Here is a 16,922-nt window from a genome sequence, read left to right as displayed (position 1 = left end):
GGGAGAGATTTATTACCTAGTCTTAAAAGCGAACTCATATTTTCTGTTAAAGCTCTTCAAGCAGCTGAGGGGGCTAGGGCTGCAGTTGGGCTGTTTAATTACTTGAGCTGAAAGTAATCACGCCTCGTCGTCCTCGGGTCCAAATACGGGGTTGTTGTTGTTGTTACTTAATATTTACATAACCAGTTTTGTCATCACCACTTAAAAAAAAAAAAAGCCGAAGTTTTGGCAAACAACAGTGCATGGGGTGGGGGGAGACTGTTGCAATGCTGTTGTATTAAGGTGGTTTGTCTGTGGTAATTTAATAATGGCTGTGCAAATCAGCGTGTGCTCCTGCTTTAGTTTGCCGAGGTTGAACGCTCAGCAGGTGAGGCAAGGCTCGGATCCCACCTGGACACACAGCTCTTGCCACACAAAGTGGTGCTGCCACCTGAGCGAGCCCCAACGCCTTCCAGCTGTGCTGCCAAAACCAGGTGCCATACCCAGGCTGGCCTTGCTGAGCTGTTCAGCATTTCCAGCAGCCCCCACGCTGCTCCCTCGTCCCTCGCGCTGACGGACTGGCTCTGCACCCCAGCACGGCACCAGGCGAGTGGTGGCGAGGGGCTGGTGTGCACGCAGCTGGCTGAGCCCGCTGCAAATGGCACCTTTGGTGATGGGAATAGGGGGGAACTTGGCAAATGCTCCTCGGTGTTTGTTTTTTTTTCCCATCCTGTCTGTTTGCCTTGCGGTTTAGCCACGTTTTGGCAGTTATTTCAAGTTTACTGAAACTTGAAAAATTCATTTTATTTTGTTACTGAGACAATGTGGATAAGAAAACTTGAAGCTCAAGGCACTAGCTTCTTAAAGGCTCTTGCTTTTCCATTTTAAAGTACTTTAATGTGTTAAGGGATTTAGCATAGTCTCAGAAAAGCTGTGTTATATTCAGGGTTAGAATTTGGAGAAGGAAATACTTTATTTTGTAAATAATATACAGAAATTGAGTTGAGACTTTAGCTGGAGCAAAAATTCATGCTTATCTCCAAAGCTGCCTCTGGAATTTCTGTAGAAGGTGGGGTTTGGATTTGAGCAAGCCAGAGGTGTTCAAAACTGCAGCTGACTCTGGGGTTGTCCTGGCCCTGTTTTTTTACACACTAACCCACCCCCATCTGTTCTGCTCTCGGTGCCAGGAGAAGGGTACTTGCCAGATACTTACGCAGTTGATATCTTAGAAGTGCATTTCGTATGAGTTCCTTATTGTATCTTTCATTGCAGCCCCCAAATTCCACCCCATCCACAAGCCCGACTGCCAGAATCTCACGCTGATCCGCAGTATCTGATGTTAAATTTGGGGATCTAATTTCACAAGCGGATATTCTGGCAGTTACTCTGCATTTTCATTAGAGAAAGACAGAAAAGAGTGTAGCAATGGATTAGAATTTTATTTAATTTTCAACTGAAACTCCCAAAAGCTCACTCAACAAAAAAGCTGTAATATTATAAATGAACCTTTATTAAAGACACTTCAATGCCATTTGTTAGACACTTCAATATCTTACATGTTTGTCAATGTACAACATTGTACCAAATTTTCTAATAAATAAATAACTTTGTACACAAAAGTAATACTTCCTCTTTCACATTGCCTCTTAGAAGCAGCAAATTCACATATTTAGTGGAAGTCATAACGTTAGGCAGTTAACTTTATTTAGAAACATCATTTGCAAATGTTAACGTGGCAAATATGCTTGGTGTCTGCAGTGGTGGTGACGCGTCGCCAGCCCAAGGAGGCAGTTGGGTCGGTCTTTTCCCCTCTTCCCGGTCCCACTGTTTTCCCCGTCAGTTGGTTCTTTTAGCCCTTGACTAAAGGGAAAAATGCGCTCGGTTTGTAATTGTCTAACGTCCTCTTCCTTTGCTTGGAGTAGGCTTGGCACTCAACATCGCTAGCCACCTGTCTCAAAGTGCAAATGCGTCAATGGTCAGGACTGGTACAGACAGGTACGTGGCTCAATTACACCTTGCTTCATTAACGGGGGGCTCGGGGGGATAGCTTGCGGCCAGACCGCCCCCAGCTGCTAGGCAAAAGGCAGAGAGGTCCTTCCCTGAAGGGAGGTGGTGGCTTCTCGAGCTAAGGTTGGGCACGAACAGCTTAAAATGAATGGGTGCTGTGCTGGTGCAGGGCAGCGTGCAGCTTCTTTGCGTGGTAGGGCTTAGGCAGATCCAGAAGTAATGAATCTGAACCCCAAATGCAGCCTTTCTGCCCCCATTTCTAAAGCTTGTTTTGAGCCACAGCCCTAACAAAGGTGGATTTCCACTAGACTCTGCTTCAGTGGGACTGGCATTTGTGTTGCTCCTAAGGAAAAAAGTAACAACTCCCCAGAAAACCTTTCCCCAAAGTAGTCATCACCAGGGTTAGCAACCGCGTATTAGCAGAACTCAAATTACAAATAGCTGGAAGGGAGTCCTCCATCCACAGGTACCAACAGAAAGCAGCCTTTCTAGGAATAAAAAGCTTTGTAGTGAAGTTAGACGTGACAAAGATCTGTTTCACCAACATAGGTTTTTCTTTTTCCCCCGTTCATGGATGAACTTAAAAGACCCCCAAAATATTTGAGACATTTCCATTTAAACAAGTACTTTCAACCCTAAATACACAGTTTCCCTTCTAAGTGAGGGTATTTCTGCATTGCTTAGCATTGCTGCACGGAGCACCGTAATTCATTTGAGGCGGGTACGTTCACATCAAGAGTCTGGCTGCAGCTCAGGGTAACGGTGTCAAACAAGAAAGCCTAATGCTGGGTTGTAGGAAAAAAAGGTAAAAGCATTGTATGAATTCATGGTACAGCTGTTGGCCTAGGTTTTGTTGTCAAAACAGCTGCACGGGTTCAAACTCCCTCCTGAATAGATGTGTTTTTCTTGGGTAGCAAATGCATTGTACTGGCCAAGGTTGTTCCTTCTGCTTCACAGGGCCAGGCCGGCTCCCAAACGCACCTTGTACAGGTGAAGCTGCGTCCGTCCGGGGGGAAATGTCTGCACTGGGCTCTGTAGGTGAGCAGGGCTGTAAGAGCACGTGTGGGCAGATAATGCCCTCTGCTAGGAGGCTTTTGCAGGGTGCAATGTCTGGGACCACCCCACAGTTTACTGCATGAATTATTTATTTTGGTAATGGCTGTTCACCAGCCATGATAGCTGGGTAGTTCTGGGGCTCTGCCCTGTTGCTGAATTATTTAGTGCTGCTTGTGTGGTCCACTCTAATGTAGCGCAGTCACAGTTCAAATACTAATTTTTCTGCAATTTTGAAAACTAAGGGAATTTAAGTTCTTCCACAAACAGGAGAAAATCAGGTTGCTATGTAATTTCTCACTGCTTGTTTTTTTTTTCATATAAACTTCATTTGAAACAGTTGCAGATCTCTGTTTAAATGTGTTAAGTGCAATAAATTTCAAAGGGGAAGGAAATTTGTGCTAAGTAACCCAATTGATCCTTGATTTAAAGGAACTTCCATTGAAAAGAGGACAATCCCTTTGGAACAGTCTGGCTTTTTAAAGTTCTGCTTATGCATTTAAGGCACCAGAATTATTTCTCTCACGAAGTTTAACAGCAACCTGATACTGAAAACAATATTGCCAAAATTGTAAAATTTCACTCAGTTTTCCATGCACTAAAGATTAAAATAGCCTCTGTAAAAGATATATATATATATATTTATATATATATATTTATATATGAAAACTCTTATGTACAATTGTATCAAATACTTTTCTCTTTACACAATAATCCCTTGCATTTATGTGCTTCATATGCAAGTCAACTTTTGAACGCTTCATACTTCTCAGGGAAGTTTTAAACTATGTACAGACAGATGACGCTCGAACAGGAGTTTGTTCCCCATACAAGCTTGTTTCTCATACCTCAGCTGTGTTGCCTTTGACAGGTCATCAGTTCAGGATTTGAGGTAGAAGTAAGTAGCCTATATACTCTGTGCAAAAAATAATAATAATAATAATAGCGTGTTTGTTAATTTGCACATGGCAGTCTGTCCTCTCAGTCTATCGATCTGTTTGGTGGCTTGAACTCAGGAATGGAGTCGCACGCCGTGGGTGCGTAGCCGTTGGACAGGAGAGCCTGTTTCACTTCTGCTTCGCTCTGCAAATCCAGTAGTGTTGGGGAAGCTTCAGGAAGCACGTTCAGTTGCTTTAGTGACCCTCCTGATGGTGAAGCTCTCACCAAATTCAGGTTGTTAAGCTCTGAAGGCTTTGCTACTGATTGTGAAGAGCCTGCGGAAAAGGAAAGAACCAGTGTGGTTAGCTGGTGGTTGGAGCCAGCTGGCTCGGCCTGACAGTGCGCCTCATAAAACCAACCCTGCCACTGTCATTCGTACTCTCGAGCCAAGTTTAAGAAGCTGATAGAAGTTAAAAAACCCGGCTCTGATGTAACCCCAGTGATGCTGTGGAACAGCTGGGGAGAGGAAGAGATCCCAGGGGAGCGACGTACCGTGTTTGTCTGCTAGCAGCGGGCTGGTTGTGCTCCCGGGCCCTATCCTGTCGTGGTTGCTGGGGTAGAGGGTCCCGTCCGTTTCTGTCCTCCTGCTGCTGGCGATCCCATTGCACTGCTGCGGGTGGAGAAGGCCGGTGCCTGCAGCCCTCTTCCTGCTCCGCTCCTTGCTGCTCAGTGCGTTGTGGTAGGTGTTATCCAGAGTCTTAAGGCCTTCGGAGTAGTACTCCGGCTCCCTGGGGTAAATGTGGACGTTCATGCTGTCCGTGCTGCCGCTGCAGTCCGCGCACACGACTGGCAGGCCGTAGCCTGTGCGGGAGGAAGGGAGAACAGCAATAAACGGGGGTCAACCAGCTGGAATGTGTCAGCACCGGAGCACACAAATTGCGGAAGGAAAAGGCAACTCTGTTTAGCTCATCTGTCCCTCAGCAGTGTGGGAATCTCTCACTAAATAATATGGACACATCTCGGGTTTTATACAGGGCTAGTAAATACTTGTGGTTTTCGGAACTCGGTAGCTGTCCTATCACAAAAAGTAGTTCCAATTAATGTGTTTATTTGGCAGCTTTTGTTTGGTTGGTTTAACTCCTAAGAGGTGATGACTTTTTTAAATAATTACGTGCTTATCTCTTTTGTAAACTTTCTAGTCAAGGCAGAATTAGAAAGTGAAACTTTTCTATAAGTGTTTTATAATACCAAGTTACCTTTCTTATTTTTGTGCTGCTGCTTTACAGGGATCACTGTCAAAACGTATTGTTATCTCAAGATGCTTTATTACTGCCAGTGGGAATAACAGATGAACAGAATTCAAAGCAGCAAGATGAAAGGAGCTTCTAAGGTTTGAAAGTTAACTTTCTTAGTGCACTTGACAGCTTTCCATTATTCAACTTCACAGTTTCTCCTGGAGAGAAAATGTGTTTCACTGGCTGTTTTTCTGTGGATACTACAATACAGGACAAGAACACAAAACTCATCCTAAAAATAGAACCAAGAAATTGGCAAAGAGAAGATAATCAGGTGGAGTGCCCAAACCAACATTTAAATTTTGAAAAAAATTTTTAAAAAATGCTGAGCTTTGAAGCTGGCAGCCCCTTTAAAGATCATGAAAAATTTTAACACCTTCAGTTTGAAAGTGCTTTCAGGACTAGCTCAAATCAAAATACCCATCAGCCAGCTGCAAGCCATGGCTATCACGAGCTTTAGTCTGCCTTTCTGATGGTTCCTCAAATTCAAACTATCCAAGTTTGATAGAGGATCAAAGCAAGCAGGAGAAAGTAAATTTAGTGTACTCGCACCTGAGAATCATTCTGGGCTTTTTTTTTTTTCTTCTGAAGGTAACAATTTCTTGTCTTAATGCTGTCTGACTTGGAGGGCTTTCTGATCTGTACAAACATGAAATACCTTTCCAGATTAATGGGTTTTGTACCTGTCTTATCTGGAACAAGCATTCCATCAGCCATGTCTTCAGTTTTCCAAGTGTCTTTATTATAGCCGATACATAGCTTTGGCTGTCTGCAGCCTACAGTGGGAGCTTCAACATCTGGACACCTTCCAGCATCAGTCTGACACATACCTGCAACAAATGAACCATCTGGCTTAGGATTACAACCATCTGCCCTCAGCCGAATGGCTGTTAGCCTCATTTCTAACATAAAAACTCCAAAAGGGAGAAAAATAGCAATGGAGGTAATAGATAAGTTTAAGTTAACGTTTAACAGAATAAATGCTGCATAATCATAGGAGAATCTTAGTTCAGAACACTTACCTTTTCCTCCCTAATGTACTGTGTTTAAATACTGTAACATCCCAGCATTAATTTCTAAGCCCGAAGGCAGGGACAGGCAATGCTAATGGGTTCTCTACTAGAGCTTAACCAGGGGTAGCTCTGGTGCCAAAGAACTAATCCAAAATTAGCAAAAAGGTACTCCTTAGGGCCTGACTGAGCAGTTTCTGAAGCAGTCTCCATGCATAAATGCAGCTATTACTGGGAGAGGGTGGCTTTGTAAAGCCAAAGACAGATCCTTGTTTTGCATAAGTGCAGTAGCTGGAGAATTACACGGTGAAGATCTTTCAGATAACTCGTAACAAGCGCTAAGTACTTTGTACTGTGATTTTTCCCTCCTCATATCAAATTCAGATACAGCATTACAGAAGAAATAATTAAACTGGTTCTCACCATTGCTGTCTACATGCCCGTTAGGCTGTTGGTTATCTACTCTGACGACCGCTTCCTGCCTGTCAGAAAGAGTCCCTTGTGAAGACAAGTAGCTCGGCACGTCTGGAGGCACAATAGTCTCATCTAGAGCAATGGGAGTAGAGAAATATGAATTCCTAGTAGGACGTAAAGGCTTCTGCTTTCATTGCATCTAAAAGCACATATGCAAGAGGAATTTGGGACCAAATTATTATTATTTGGGACCATGCTGTTTTCCCTAAGTGCAATGAATTAGAGTTGAGCCGCCAAAATACCCCATGCCCCTCAGAGTCCCTGCTCCTGCCTTTTCAAAGCCCGAAGCTGGGAGGTTTAGCACTGCTAAGCCATTCTGGATGTTTGCATTTGGCATAGTCAGTACGAGGTAGGTTGCAGGGGAGCTGCCTCTTCAGAATATGCAAATCCTGATCCCCAGAAATTCAGAATGGGAGACCGAGGACTTGAATCAAATGAGGCAAAGTCATAAGCAACAGACTTCTGGGGAGCGGGCATTTTGATTCACTTAAGCAGGCCGTCTGAGCCCCCCCTTAGCTACCCTGGGCTTTCCCCACTTCTTATCAGGTGATTTCAGTCATACAAACACCAAAATGCCATACACCTCTGTCATACAAACACCAAATGAAACTCAAATACACCAGGACTGAATAACAGGGAAGAGAAAATCCCACTAACATGTTGCACCAGCCACATGGTACCCAATACCTCCTACCTAGCTCATGTCTCCAGAACACCGTGCCACACTACATCTAAAGCTAGCAGTAACACAGCAAGGCTGCAAAGCCAAGAAGGGAACGGAAACCCTAAGCTGGTTCTGCCACACTTCTGTACAGAAGCTGTATAAAGTTGAGGGCAGGAGAGGTTTTCTTCACTGCACCATTTACTTTTACTGCACCAAATGATCCCCTTTCAGGCTCAGCAGGAAGCAGTAAACACCGCTTCTTCTTTGCCCAAAAAGTGAGGGATGCCCCTTGTCAGCAGGGTTACAACAGCTCTTACAGGCAACATGGAAAAGGGTTTTCCAGCTTCCAAGTCTATTTCTGCAATGATTTGAATACAAAGCCTTTGAAAATACAGATTCCCAAGAAGACAGGTTCCCAGCATCATGGGCGCAATCCAGACTGTCTTGAGAGTTATGGTCATGGAACATCAAAGTAGCAAAGCAAGGGAAAAAAAAACAAACACTTCCAAGTGGAAAAGACCAATCTGGAGAGCCAGCCAAGGCGAGAAACACAGCTCTAAGCATGGTTCAGCAGCAAGCGAATGCTGGTTCCAGCTTTGGTAGCCACGAGAACCACAGAGATAAGCCAATTGCTTTTCCAGTGTGACTGTGGCTACCTGACGTGCCAGTCTGGCCTCAGTGGGAAGCATGACAAGACAAAAGATTAAGGAAAGCCTCAGCAGGAGAGGCGAGGTACCTGTGTTGGTGACGCTGTACTCTTCGCTCTTCTTCCTGGTTTGGTAGATGATGCAGACCCAGACCAGGGAGGTGAGCACGATGCTGCACACCACAGCGATGGTGATGATGCCCACCGTGGTGCGGTCCTTCCGGCAGCCCAGGGACTGTAAGATGCTGACGTGGCTGTGCGCGCGCTCCGTCCCCAGGGTGTTGGACATTTCACAGGTGTATTTCCCTGCGTCTTCCAGGATAACGTTCCTGACGATGAGCAGCTGGTTGCCCGAGGTGAAGTGATGCCTTTCCGTCACCACCAGGGGCTGGTCACCTTTCAGCCAGGTGATGCGTGGGGGTGGGCTCCCCGTGGCTTTGCACTGGAGAGCCACGGTCTCACCTACAGACACCACGTGGTCCTCCAGCGGGTGGATCAAAGACGGTGTCTCTGCAGGGAATAAATGCCAAAATTAATTATTGTGGTGGGACAATTTCTTTTAACAGTACTGAACACAACCGGCGTTTCTGCAGACAAATACACAGCAATGCGCTGTGTGGCCATGGCCCAGGAGCACACCACGACAGGTCACAACCAAATCACAACCAAAGCCTTCTCTTAACCAGCTGGCGTTGGTCTTCCCAGCAAAGAAACGCCCCAGGATCAGGGGCAATGGCTGACACATGGATAATCTGGTAGGGCCTGAGAGGAGGAGTGCAATTTCCTCTTGAAGTAATTTTCCCAGCCAGGAAATAGCGTGGTTAGAGGGGCTTCCCTGGCACAAGAGGAAATGTGACTCAAAGCTCCTTTTTTAATTAGTGGGTATTTTTCATTAGTTAACTACAGTGTAAAAGGATGAAATAAGATTAACACAGAGTAAGTACCGCCTCTGTCCCATTTCTGTGCCTGCAACTGCCAGAGAGCCTGGACTGCAATCCCTTCCCGTTCCCACTTGGTCCCTCAGGGGCACTAAGACATCTTACCCAGGACAGTCAGGGTGGCGTTGGCCAGCACAGACCCCGCGGGGTTCTGAGCTGTGCAGCTGTAGACGCCCATGTCTTCGATCTTCACATCGGTGATGAAGAAGACGTCATCGTCGGGCATGACGTGCATGCGGCGCTCCCGGGCGGCGGGGAAGTCGGTGCCCCCATCTTTCTGCCAGGCAATCTGCGGGGTGGGGTCTCCTTCAGCCGCACACTCCAGCCGTGCCGTCGTCCCTGTCCGGCTGGTGATGTCGTGGGGAGTTTTGATAAAGGAGGGCAGCACTGGTGGGAGAAAAACAAGAAAAGAGGTGAGCAGTTCCCTGGGGAACGCGCCGTCTTCCAGGCAGTTCAAACTGCTTTCCTTCCTAGGCAGGACATGGACGCGGGTGGACACCTCAGCTGCTGAGGGCTAACCCCACATTTCTACAGCACGTACCTGGCCGAGGTGCCCCCACACAGCATCGTTAGAGCTGGGATCAGAACTGCTTTTCTTCTGTAATTAACCTGAACCAAACCCCACTATCCCTCCTACAGAGAGCTTTCAATCACTATCATCGCTCTTCTTTCTATCCTTTTTCATTCCCATGGGCAAAGACTCTTCTGGAACAGCCACAGACAGGTGACTAACGCCACTGAGAGTGTGCAGAAGTGCTTGGCTGCATGGCAGCCGTCACAAGCCCGGCACGTGCACCTCACACAGCATTTCTCAGCACCCAGCGATGCAAGCAGCTGGTGTGAACCGGCTGGGAGCTTCTCACCAGCAGGAATGGGCCCTCAGGAGTAACTGAGGGTTACAAATGGCCAAAAGCGGGCCCCAGAGAACTGAACCACCTCAGGGCGAGGGCAGGAACCAGAAAGCAGCTTTCTACTCACCATTAACAGTGAGCCGGGCCTTGCTGGAGTAGGTGGAGCCGAAGTGGTTGGTGATGATGCACTGGTAGCGGCCTTCGTGGGCGAAGGTGACGTGGCGGAGGTGCAGGATGGTGGTGTACTCCATCACCTCCCCGTCCTTCGCCCGCACGTGGGCAAAGTTCTCAATCTCGGCGTTGTGCAGCATCTCGTTGTCCTTCTTCCACGCAAACATCATGGGGGAGCTGCTGCTGCTGGCAGCCGAGCAAGTGAAGCGGATGTCCTTGCCGAGGACTGCCACCGTTGTCTCGGGCTGGATGATGATCTGAGGCTTGGGGAAATCATCTGAGGGACAAGAGCAAGCACGGTTAGTGCTGGGCTGCGAGGGCAGACTGGGACAGAGAGAGATGCAACAGAAAACGAGTGTGGAAGTGAAAGACATTACTGCACATCTGTCTGTACATCCACTGTTGTCTACACCAGAAAAACTGCTTGCTCTTGCACAGCTCCACCTTCGGGACAGCGCAGAGGTGCCGTGCACAGCTCCAGGACTCTGCTCCTCTGGTTTCTTCTGAGATCAGCGGAGTCAGGCAGTCGCTCAGAGGCCTGAAGCACCCTGAAGGTGCCCAGCTCTCCTCACCACTGAGGCTGAACCTCAAAAAGGTCTGCGCTAGCACAAAGCAGGAGGAGAGAGCAGGGGGGCAGCTAAAGCACAGGGCTGCAAATGCCACCTCTGCGGATAAGGCTCGGGAGCCTGGTTTAGGATAACTGCAGCCTGCACTCAAAACAGAAGCAGCTGTATTCGCCTGTCACCCGTCCAGGGTGGAAAGCTTTGTACACTCTTGCTCTGCCCTGAAGACTGTTGGTTTTAGCAGGGTTCCAAGCAGATTCATTTATTAGATTTCTACAAATGGTGTAATTTAATATTTGACTAAGGTTTAATTAAGCAGCCAGGCCTCTGGAACCAGGAATACTAGTGTGCCTGGAGGCCTTGGAGAAGCAAAACTGTCTTCACTTTGTGATGTTGCTGTGGAGATGGAGCCTTCGTGATCGTGTCTTCCCCACGAATGCAGCAAGCCTCCCGGTCTCGCTCTGACAGAGGCCATACATCAGCCCTAGCACTCAGACCTGAGGGACGTGGGACAGCAGCTGGAACAAAGCTTTCGCTCAGTTTTTAATGCAAGTCACGTGCTGAGCTGAGCTCAGTGGTGTGTGCAGAAGCTCAGTTCTCCATCCAGCAGCCATGTGCAGCCCCACCTAGGAGCCACGATGCTTGGCACCACTGAGCTGGGACTGGCTCCCAAAACCAGGTGTTTATGTAGGCGAACACCGTTTAGATGAAAAAACAGCAGCAGAAGCAAAAAGAAGATTATAACGCAACTGTTAGCGGTCGGTGGGTTACGTGTGACACCTTCCTGGACCAAGAAAAGGAGCTGCAATGGATGGATTCTGCTCTTTTTAAGCCTTCGTTCATGTTTCCAAGAGGGAGGAAAGATGAGCGAGGAACACAGGGCTACACAACAAGCTCAAAGCGCTGCCGCAGGAATAAAATGATAGCTGCAGTCTTGGTAATATCAACCCAAGAGGACTGTGCAGCTGTGCTGCCCCGTTCAGAACTGGAACAAGCATTAGTCCCTTTTGATTTAATACTCAGGGAGCTCCGTACGGAATACACTACATGCAAGCAATGCGCTGTGTGGTTTTGGTGGGAAATAAATTGTAGCCAATGACAAATTTTTAAAATGCAGGCTTGGGCTTCCTTTGATCCCATTGAATAACAAAACAAAACAGAAACTCTCTCGTAATAACATGCTAGTAGTCAAAGAAAATGTTTCCCAAGTGAGTTCTGCCCTTCATACAACCTCAAAACACACAGGCAAGACTTACCACACACAAAACTTTCTGGCAGGACGGCAAAAATGCTCTTGCTCTTCAGTGACTCAGGATGGGCGCAGGTGGCCACCACGAAGGATTGCAGCTCCTTCTCCACTAACCACGGGGGCAACCACTTCAGCTGGCAGTCGCAGAGGAAGCTGTCGCTGTTTATGTGGCTGCAGGGGAACAAAACCAACACGAGCCTGCTGTGACTCCTGCGTGGAGAGAAGGCTGCAAAGCTCCCGGCCCTTTCATGTTGGTCACATTCCTCCCATCCCCTCAGCAGGGGTGGAAGGAAAAAAGGAGCGCAGGGCTGTCCTCAAGGCACTAACGAAGCAAAATACAGCACACATTTAAGCAGCGTTTCATCTCTGCATACAGCGCCCCAGTCTTGTGCCCCCTGGTGCCTTATAATTATTATCCACTTTCAGAGTGGTCCCCAGCAGCAGGCAGTGACCAGTTGGGAAACAAATGGTACAAAGCCATTTCTCAGCACCCCAACAGTAACTCAGCAGCTTCTGTTAAAAAAAAATAAATGGGAAAAAGATGCAAATGAAGGGGAGCTTCATTTCTGAAGCTTCTTTTTTTTTTTTTTTTTTTTTTTAATCTGGGCCAAACTGTGGCTCAGCACAGCTCTGAGGGTAGTGGAGAGCTGCATGTTTACATCAACAGGGAATTCAGAGTGGTCTGGTTTGGTCTAAGATCCTAGGAAAAGCCAGGCTGATCCCTCACACCAAATGCACAGGGTGCCCCAGAGACTAATAGAGAAATCTGCCCCGCAGTGCTGCAGGTTGTGCAATAGCAGAGAAGCAACAGCACAGCAGAATCCCAACTGCAGCACTGTGTGGTAGGAAGGTGTAAATCTCCTCCCGTTTTTATACCTGAAAACCTTGGGAAATCCTGAAGAAACTAGCCCTGAAAAGTGAAAAGGAAAAAATGGACTGGAGAGGGATGGAATGAGGGAGCACAGGGATTTGCTCTTCCAAACTTGTCTGCTTTGCTGGCCTAGACAGATGTGCTGCCCCTAAAATAGGTGATGGCATAAACACTGCTGGCGAGCTGGGAGAGGTCAGAGAGACCCTTAGTATTTAAGATTTTAATAAGACGTATTCTGCACTTGTATGTCATCTCTGAAAGCCACCTTTGCTAAGACATAAAGGCTCCTTCACAATATCTGGCATCCCACAAGCTCTTCTCTAATCAGATCAGATTTTCTCCTCAGTTTTGTTTCAACGATGCAATAGATGCAGCAGATAAAGTGGTCAAAGAGGCAGTGAGCGTGCAACGTTTGTCTTACTCTACAGTCACAGGTACTCACTGTCCTTGCTAGCATCACCTGATTCCCATTTTCGAAGTCAGGAAGAAGATCCTGAACCTGCCCGAGTACCAAAGAAGTGACTCCTTGTTCCACAGACTTTGCACTACTCCAGAGTGCAGCAAATGCACTGACGTGGATTAAATATTTATAGAGAAGAGGAGGAAAGGAAACCAGGCAAGACTGGAAACAGTGTCTGATAACAGCACGGAGCCCAGGCTGGAGCACAAGCAGCAGCTCTGATAACACATCCGTATTTTTACACCAGAAGGCTGGATGACAAGCGGATTCAGCTCAAATGGTGCTTATCGCTGAAATGTCAGTGCTGTACGCGGACCCTAAACATAGGCACGGCAGAGGAGCAGATGGGCCACTGGGATTAAAGCTGTGACGGCATGAGGAGGAGAGATGGCAACAGGACCAGGGCTGGACTTCCTGAGCGGAGATGAATAATTGCACAGATGCGAACCTGCTGGAGGAACCTGTCTCGATGATCTAATTTCACTCACTATTAAATGCAAGATGTTCCCATGACAGCTACTCGTGTGTAAAAATACCCCGCCGAGGAGGACAGCGGGAGGAGGATATAAATGAGTGGTAATGTGAATAACACCCCCTTGCAAACAACGTGCTACTTCTCACGTCCAGGGCAAGAAAAATCCATGCCTCCTTAATGGTGTGCACAGCACAATTACTTACAGCTGCCGCAGGCTCTTCATCTTAGCAAAAGCGTCTGCTTGAATGGAGCGGATGGCGTTATCTCCAAGGTTCCTGCAGAACACAAACAGAGGTGGTTTGAGCAAAAGGGATGTGACAAAATCTCTCCGTATTTAAGCAAGGACTGGCAGCAGGAGGTGAGGTGGCGGCTCCTCGTTAGGACAGCACGCACTCGCAGCTCACAGAAACAGCTTTCCACAAAGCGTTTTAATATTGAACAAGTATTGCTGAGCAATAGTAAGGAAGCAAAAACCTCAGGAATAAATCGCTAAGTCAGTCCATAGCCCACCTGCTCACTACCCTTTCTCAGTCTCAGCTACCTCCATCACCCGGGGCTCAGAAATTCCTCAGCCCTCTCAATAACCAAAGATAGTCAGGAATGTTGAATCCCAGGCCAGACCTTCAGCAAACGTAAAGAAAGCCAATACTTGCACAAAACGGCATCTGAGAAGTTATTTGAAAGTGACTTTGAGAGGATATTAGAGTGCTTGAAAAACACTGCAATGTTTCCACAGGAAGGTATTCTTAAAAGCTTCCCTTGCAACTGTCGCTAATTAAAAAAAAAATCCCTTGTCCTCTGAAGGAGGATAGTGTCAGATTTAGGGTGAAGTGCGGGACAGACAAATGCCAGCACTGCTTGCAGAAGAAAATCTCAGCACGGTGTTAGTAAGGGACCCTTTATTGGGGGTGGTGCCCCCCAGTCACAGTCCTCACCCCTCAATATGCTCTCAGTGGCCACACCATTTTGTAGGATCAGTGGCCAATGAGACATCCAGAGCAGAATCTCACGTACTCTGACATGCCTTAGTTCAGAAAGGAAGCTATTCATGAATCGCTGCTGGAGTCATCAGCCTTGGGACAGAAAAAATATTACACAGCAGCAGCCAAAATGCACTTCTTGCAAACCGCTCTTAGGCAGCGGAGCTGGACGGGGATGTTTGGTGCCTGTATCACAGGCGCTCCTTTGCCAGCCTCCAGATTTAGGAGGAAGTCTGGGCAGGGGAAGAGGAGGGAGCCCTACATCTGAAAGCGCCAATTTTCATCGCTAACTGCCTGCAAAGAAGCAATGTGCAAGGCGATATTTATCCAAGAACAAATCAAAAAATTAAGAGCATGCAGATTTGCCATATGTTCTATAACTTTGTTCCTGGCACAAAAAAAGGCCAAAGTTGAGGCGGACTTATAATGAGAAGGAAGCAGGTGGCCCCCACAAATGGACTGGCTTCTCAGTTTACAAAGACGCTATTAAATTGCTAGCAGATCTCTCAAGCAGCTACTTTTGGCAGCCCCCCCTTCCCCAAATCCAAGGCATGGTGGGTTACTCACAGGTGCTCCAGGGCCTCCAACCCTGAGAACGCTTTCTTGGCCACCGACTTGATCTTGTTTCCAAACAGAGTTCTGCAGTTTCCAAACATCCAGTGCCAGATAAACAGAAAGCAAACGGGGAGAGGGAGGCAGAAAAAGAAGGAACACAATTAGCGGGGCTTTATCTGATGGACGCGCTCGGTGCAAGTCCCAGGAAATCTGAACTGCGTGCAGATTAAGAGGGCTGCAGTGCACTCGCTTTCCCGCTCCTGAAATTAAATCCTTTTATCTGTATTCGAATTTAATAGTGATGACAGCACAAAAGGGAATGTGCCGTATCACGGAAAGAGGCAGCTTTGCTCCCGTGCTTGGAAACCAGCTCGCAGAGTTAACACAAGGTCCCTCCAGTCTTTGAAGGCTGGCTGCGGACAGGATTAATGTGATGCCAGTGTAACAGGATTTGGGACTCTCCCTGCACCACTTTTCATTTCTGACTTCTTCCCAGGCAGTAAAGAGCAGTGATCTGTTCGCTGCAGCTCGGCCTGATCGGGTATCCGCATCCAGGGGCTGCCTCTGGGCTGCGTGCTCACAGCACCTCGCCCACGGGAGCGCCGACTTCCTTCCTTGGCCTCTTACAAACACAACATTTTACACAATAAATAAGAGCAGCGTGGTGAGTTCGAGGGCCAAAGGGAAGAAGAGAAAAGGCAATAATGCACAGACAGCCCTGAGCTGAGGAGCAAGCCTGCCTCCATCTGTGGCCACGGAGCCTTCCTCCCCACCGGCAGAGGCAGCTGCAGGCAGCCCAGCCCAGCCCAGCCCAGCTGCTGCTGGCAGAGGTACAGGGCTCTGTAAATATTGACCGGTGCTGACTGCTCAGGGGCAGGGTTCATGCAAAATGGATGAGCCCCTCAACTGTTTAAAAAAAATACATCCACCGATGTCGTTAATTAGGAAATTCTTTCCTTCCCCCAGCTCTCTCTGTGTGAGGTTTGTCTTCCAGGTGCATCTTTTACATCTTTTATCCCCCCCCTTGCTTCACACGGCGTCCAGCACAAGTCACTGCTGACAGCTCTGGTTAAAGGACTGCCACGTCAGGTGCTCTGCTGGGTTGGGTTTTCCTGCAAGATTCTTGCCTCAGACACAGGCTGCCACCTACGTGCTAATGAGGCTCCAGAACTGTGCTCACTACCAGATGCAGAAAGGAGGCTGGGGTACAAGATGAAATGTGTGGCCATTATCTGAGCTCATCCATTTGCAGGAACTTCTTAGGGCTCTCCACAAAGCACCATCCGAGTGGCAGGACAAGCTGGTGGCTCACCACTGCCACCCAGGAAGAACAGCTTCTGTGTCACACCGAGCAGAAGGAAAAATGGGGCTCAGCAAGGCTCCCGAGAGCTGTAACCTGCTCTAGGAGGGGCATTGTTCTAAATACCTGGAGAGCTGTCCTGAGAATCCTCTTACAGCCCCAAAACCAGCGTATCAGAGCTTCTCCTTACTGCATTTTACACTACATCAGTGTATAAAGCAACAGCTGCATACAAGCTACATACACAAGCTTTATACAACACCCCAAGCAGCAAGGGCTGTCTGCAGGCACGTGTACCATCAGCTGGTAAAAGGTACCTTGTCTTAATGCGGGCTCTGAGAAGCCCATTAGAACAGTTAATACGGTAACTCACTCACTGTATGCACATGGGCCACATGGCAGCAGCCAGACAAACTCATTTATGAACCATAACCCTGAACGAGCGCTGTGCTGGGTTTGGATTTGATAACTGGAGATTTCTGCGTGTGGTTTACAGCAGATC

The 16,922-nt window shown here is 47.7% G+C and overlaps 1 protein-coding gene across 2 annotated transcripts in view; it reads right to left on the bottom strand.

Annotated features, from left to right (window-relative positions):
• LRIG1 (leucine rich repeats and immunoglobulin like domains 1) overlaps window positions 1-16,922 on the bottom strand; it is an 86,638-nt gene continuing 69,716 nt past the window's right edge. The window contains exons 10-19 of one of the 2 annotated variants that reach the window (XM_084530754.1): window positions 15,133-15,204; window positions 13,789-13,860; window positions 11,787-11,950; window positions 9,924-10,244; window positions 9,051-9,332; window positions 8,098-8,517; window positions 6,647-6,769; window positions 5,897-6,043; window positions 4,471-4,779; window positions 1-4,253 (exon numbers count right to left, since the gene is read on the bottom strand). In XM_084530754.1, the coding sequence (XP_084386880.1) occupies window positions 4,021-4,253; window positions 4,471-4,779; window positions 5,897-6,043; window positions 6,647-6,769; window positions 8,098-8,517; window positions 9,051-9,332; window positions 9,924-10,244; window positions 11,787-11,950; window positions 13,789-13,860; window positions 15,133-15,204 (2,143 nt within the window). In that variant the 3' untranslated portion in view covers window positions 1-4,020. The remainder of the gene's footprint in view (window positions 4,254-4,470; window positions 4,780-5,896; window positions 6,044-6,646; window positions 6,770-8,097; window positions 8,518-9,050; window positions 9,333-9,923; window positions 10,245-11,786; window positions 11,951-13,788; window positions 13,861-15,132; window positions 15,205-16,922) is intronic. The other variant, XM_084530755.1, reaches the window with a different exon arrangement.

Source organism: Aythya ferina (assembly GCF_964211825.1).
Source record: "Aythya ferina genome assembly, chromosome: 10".
Classification (NCBI taxonomy): Eukaryota; Metazoa; Chordata; class Aves; order Anseriformes; family Anatidae; genus Aythya; species Aythya ferina.
This window is presented reverse-complemented; position numbering and strand designations above follow the sequence as displayed.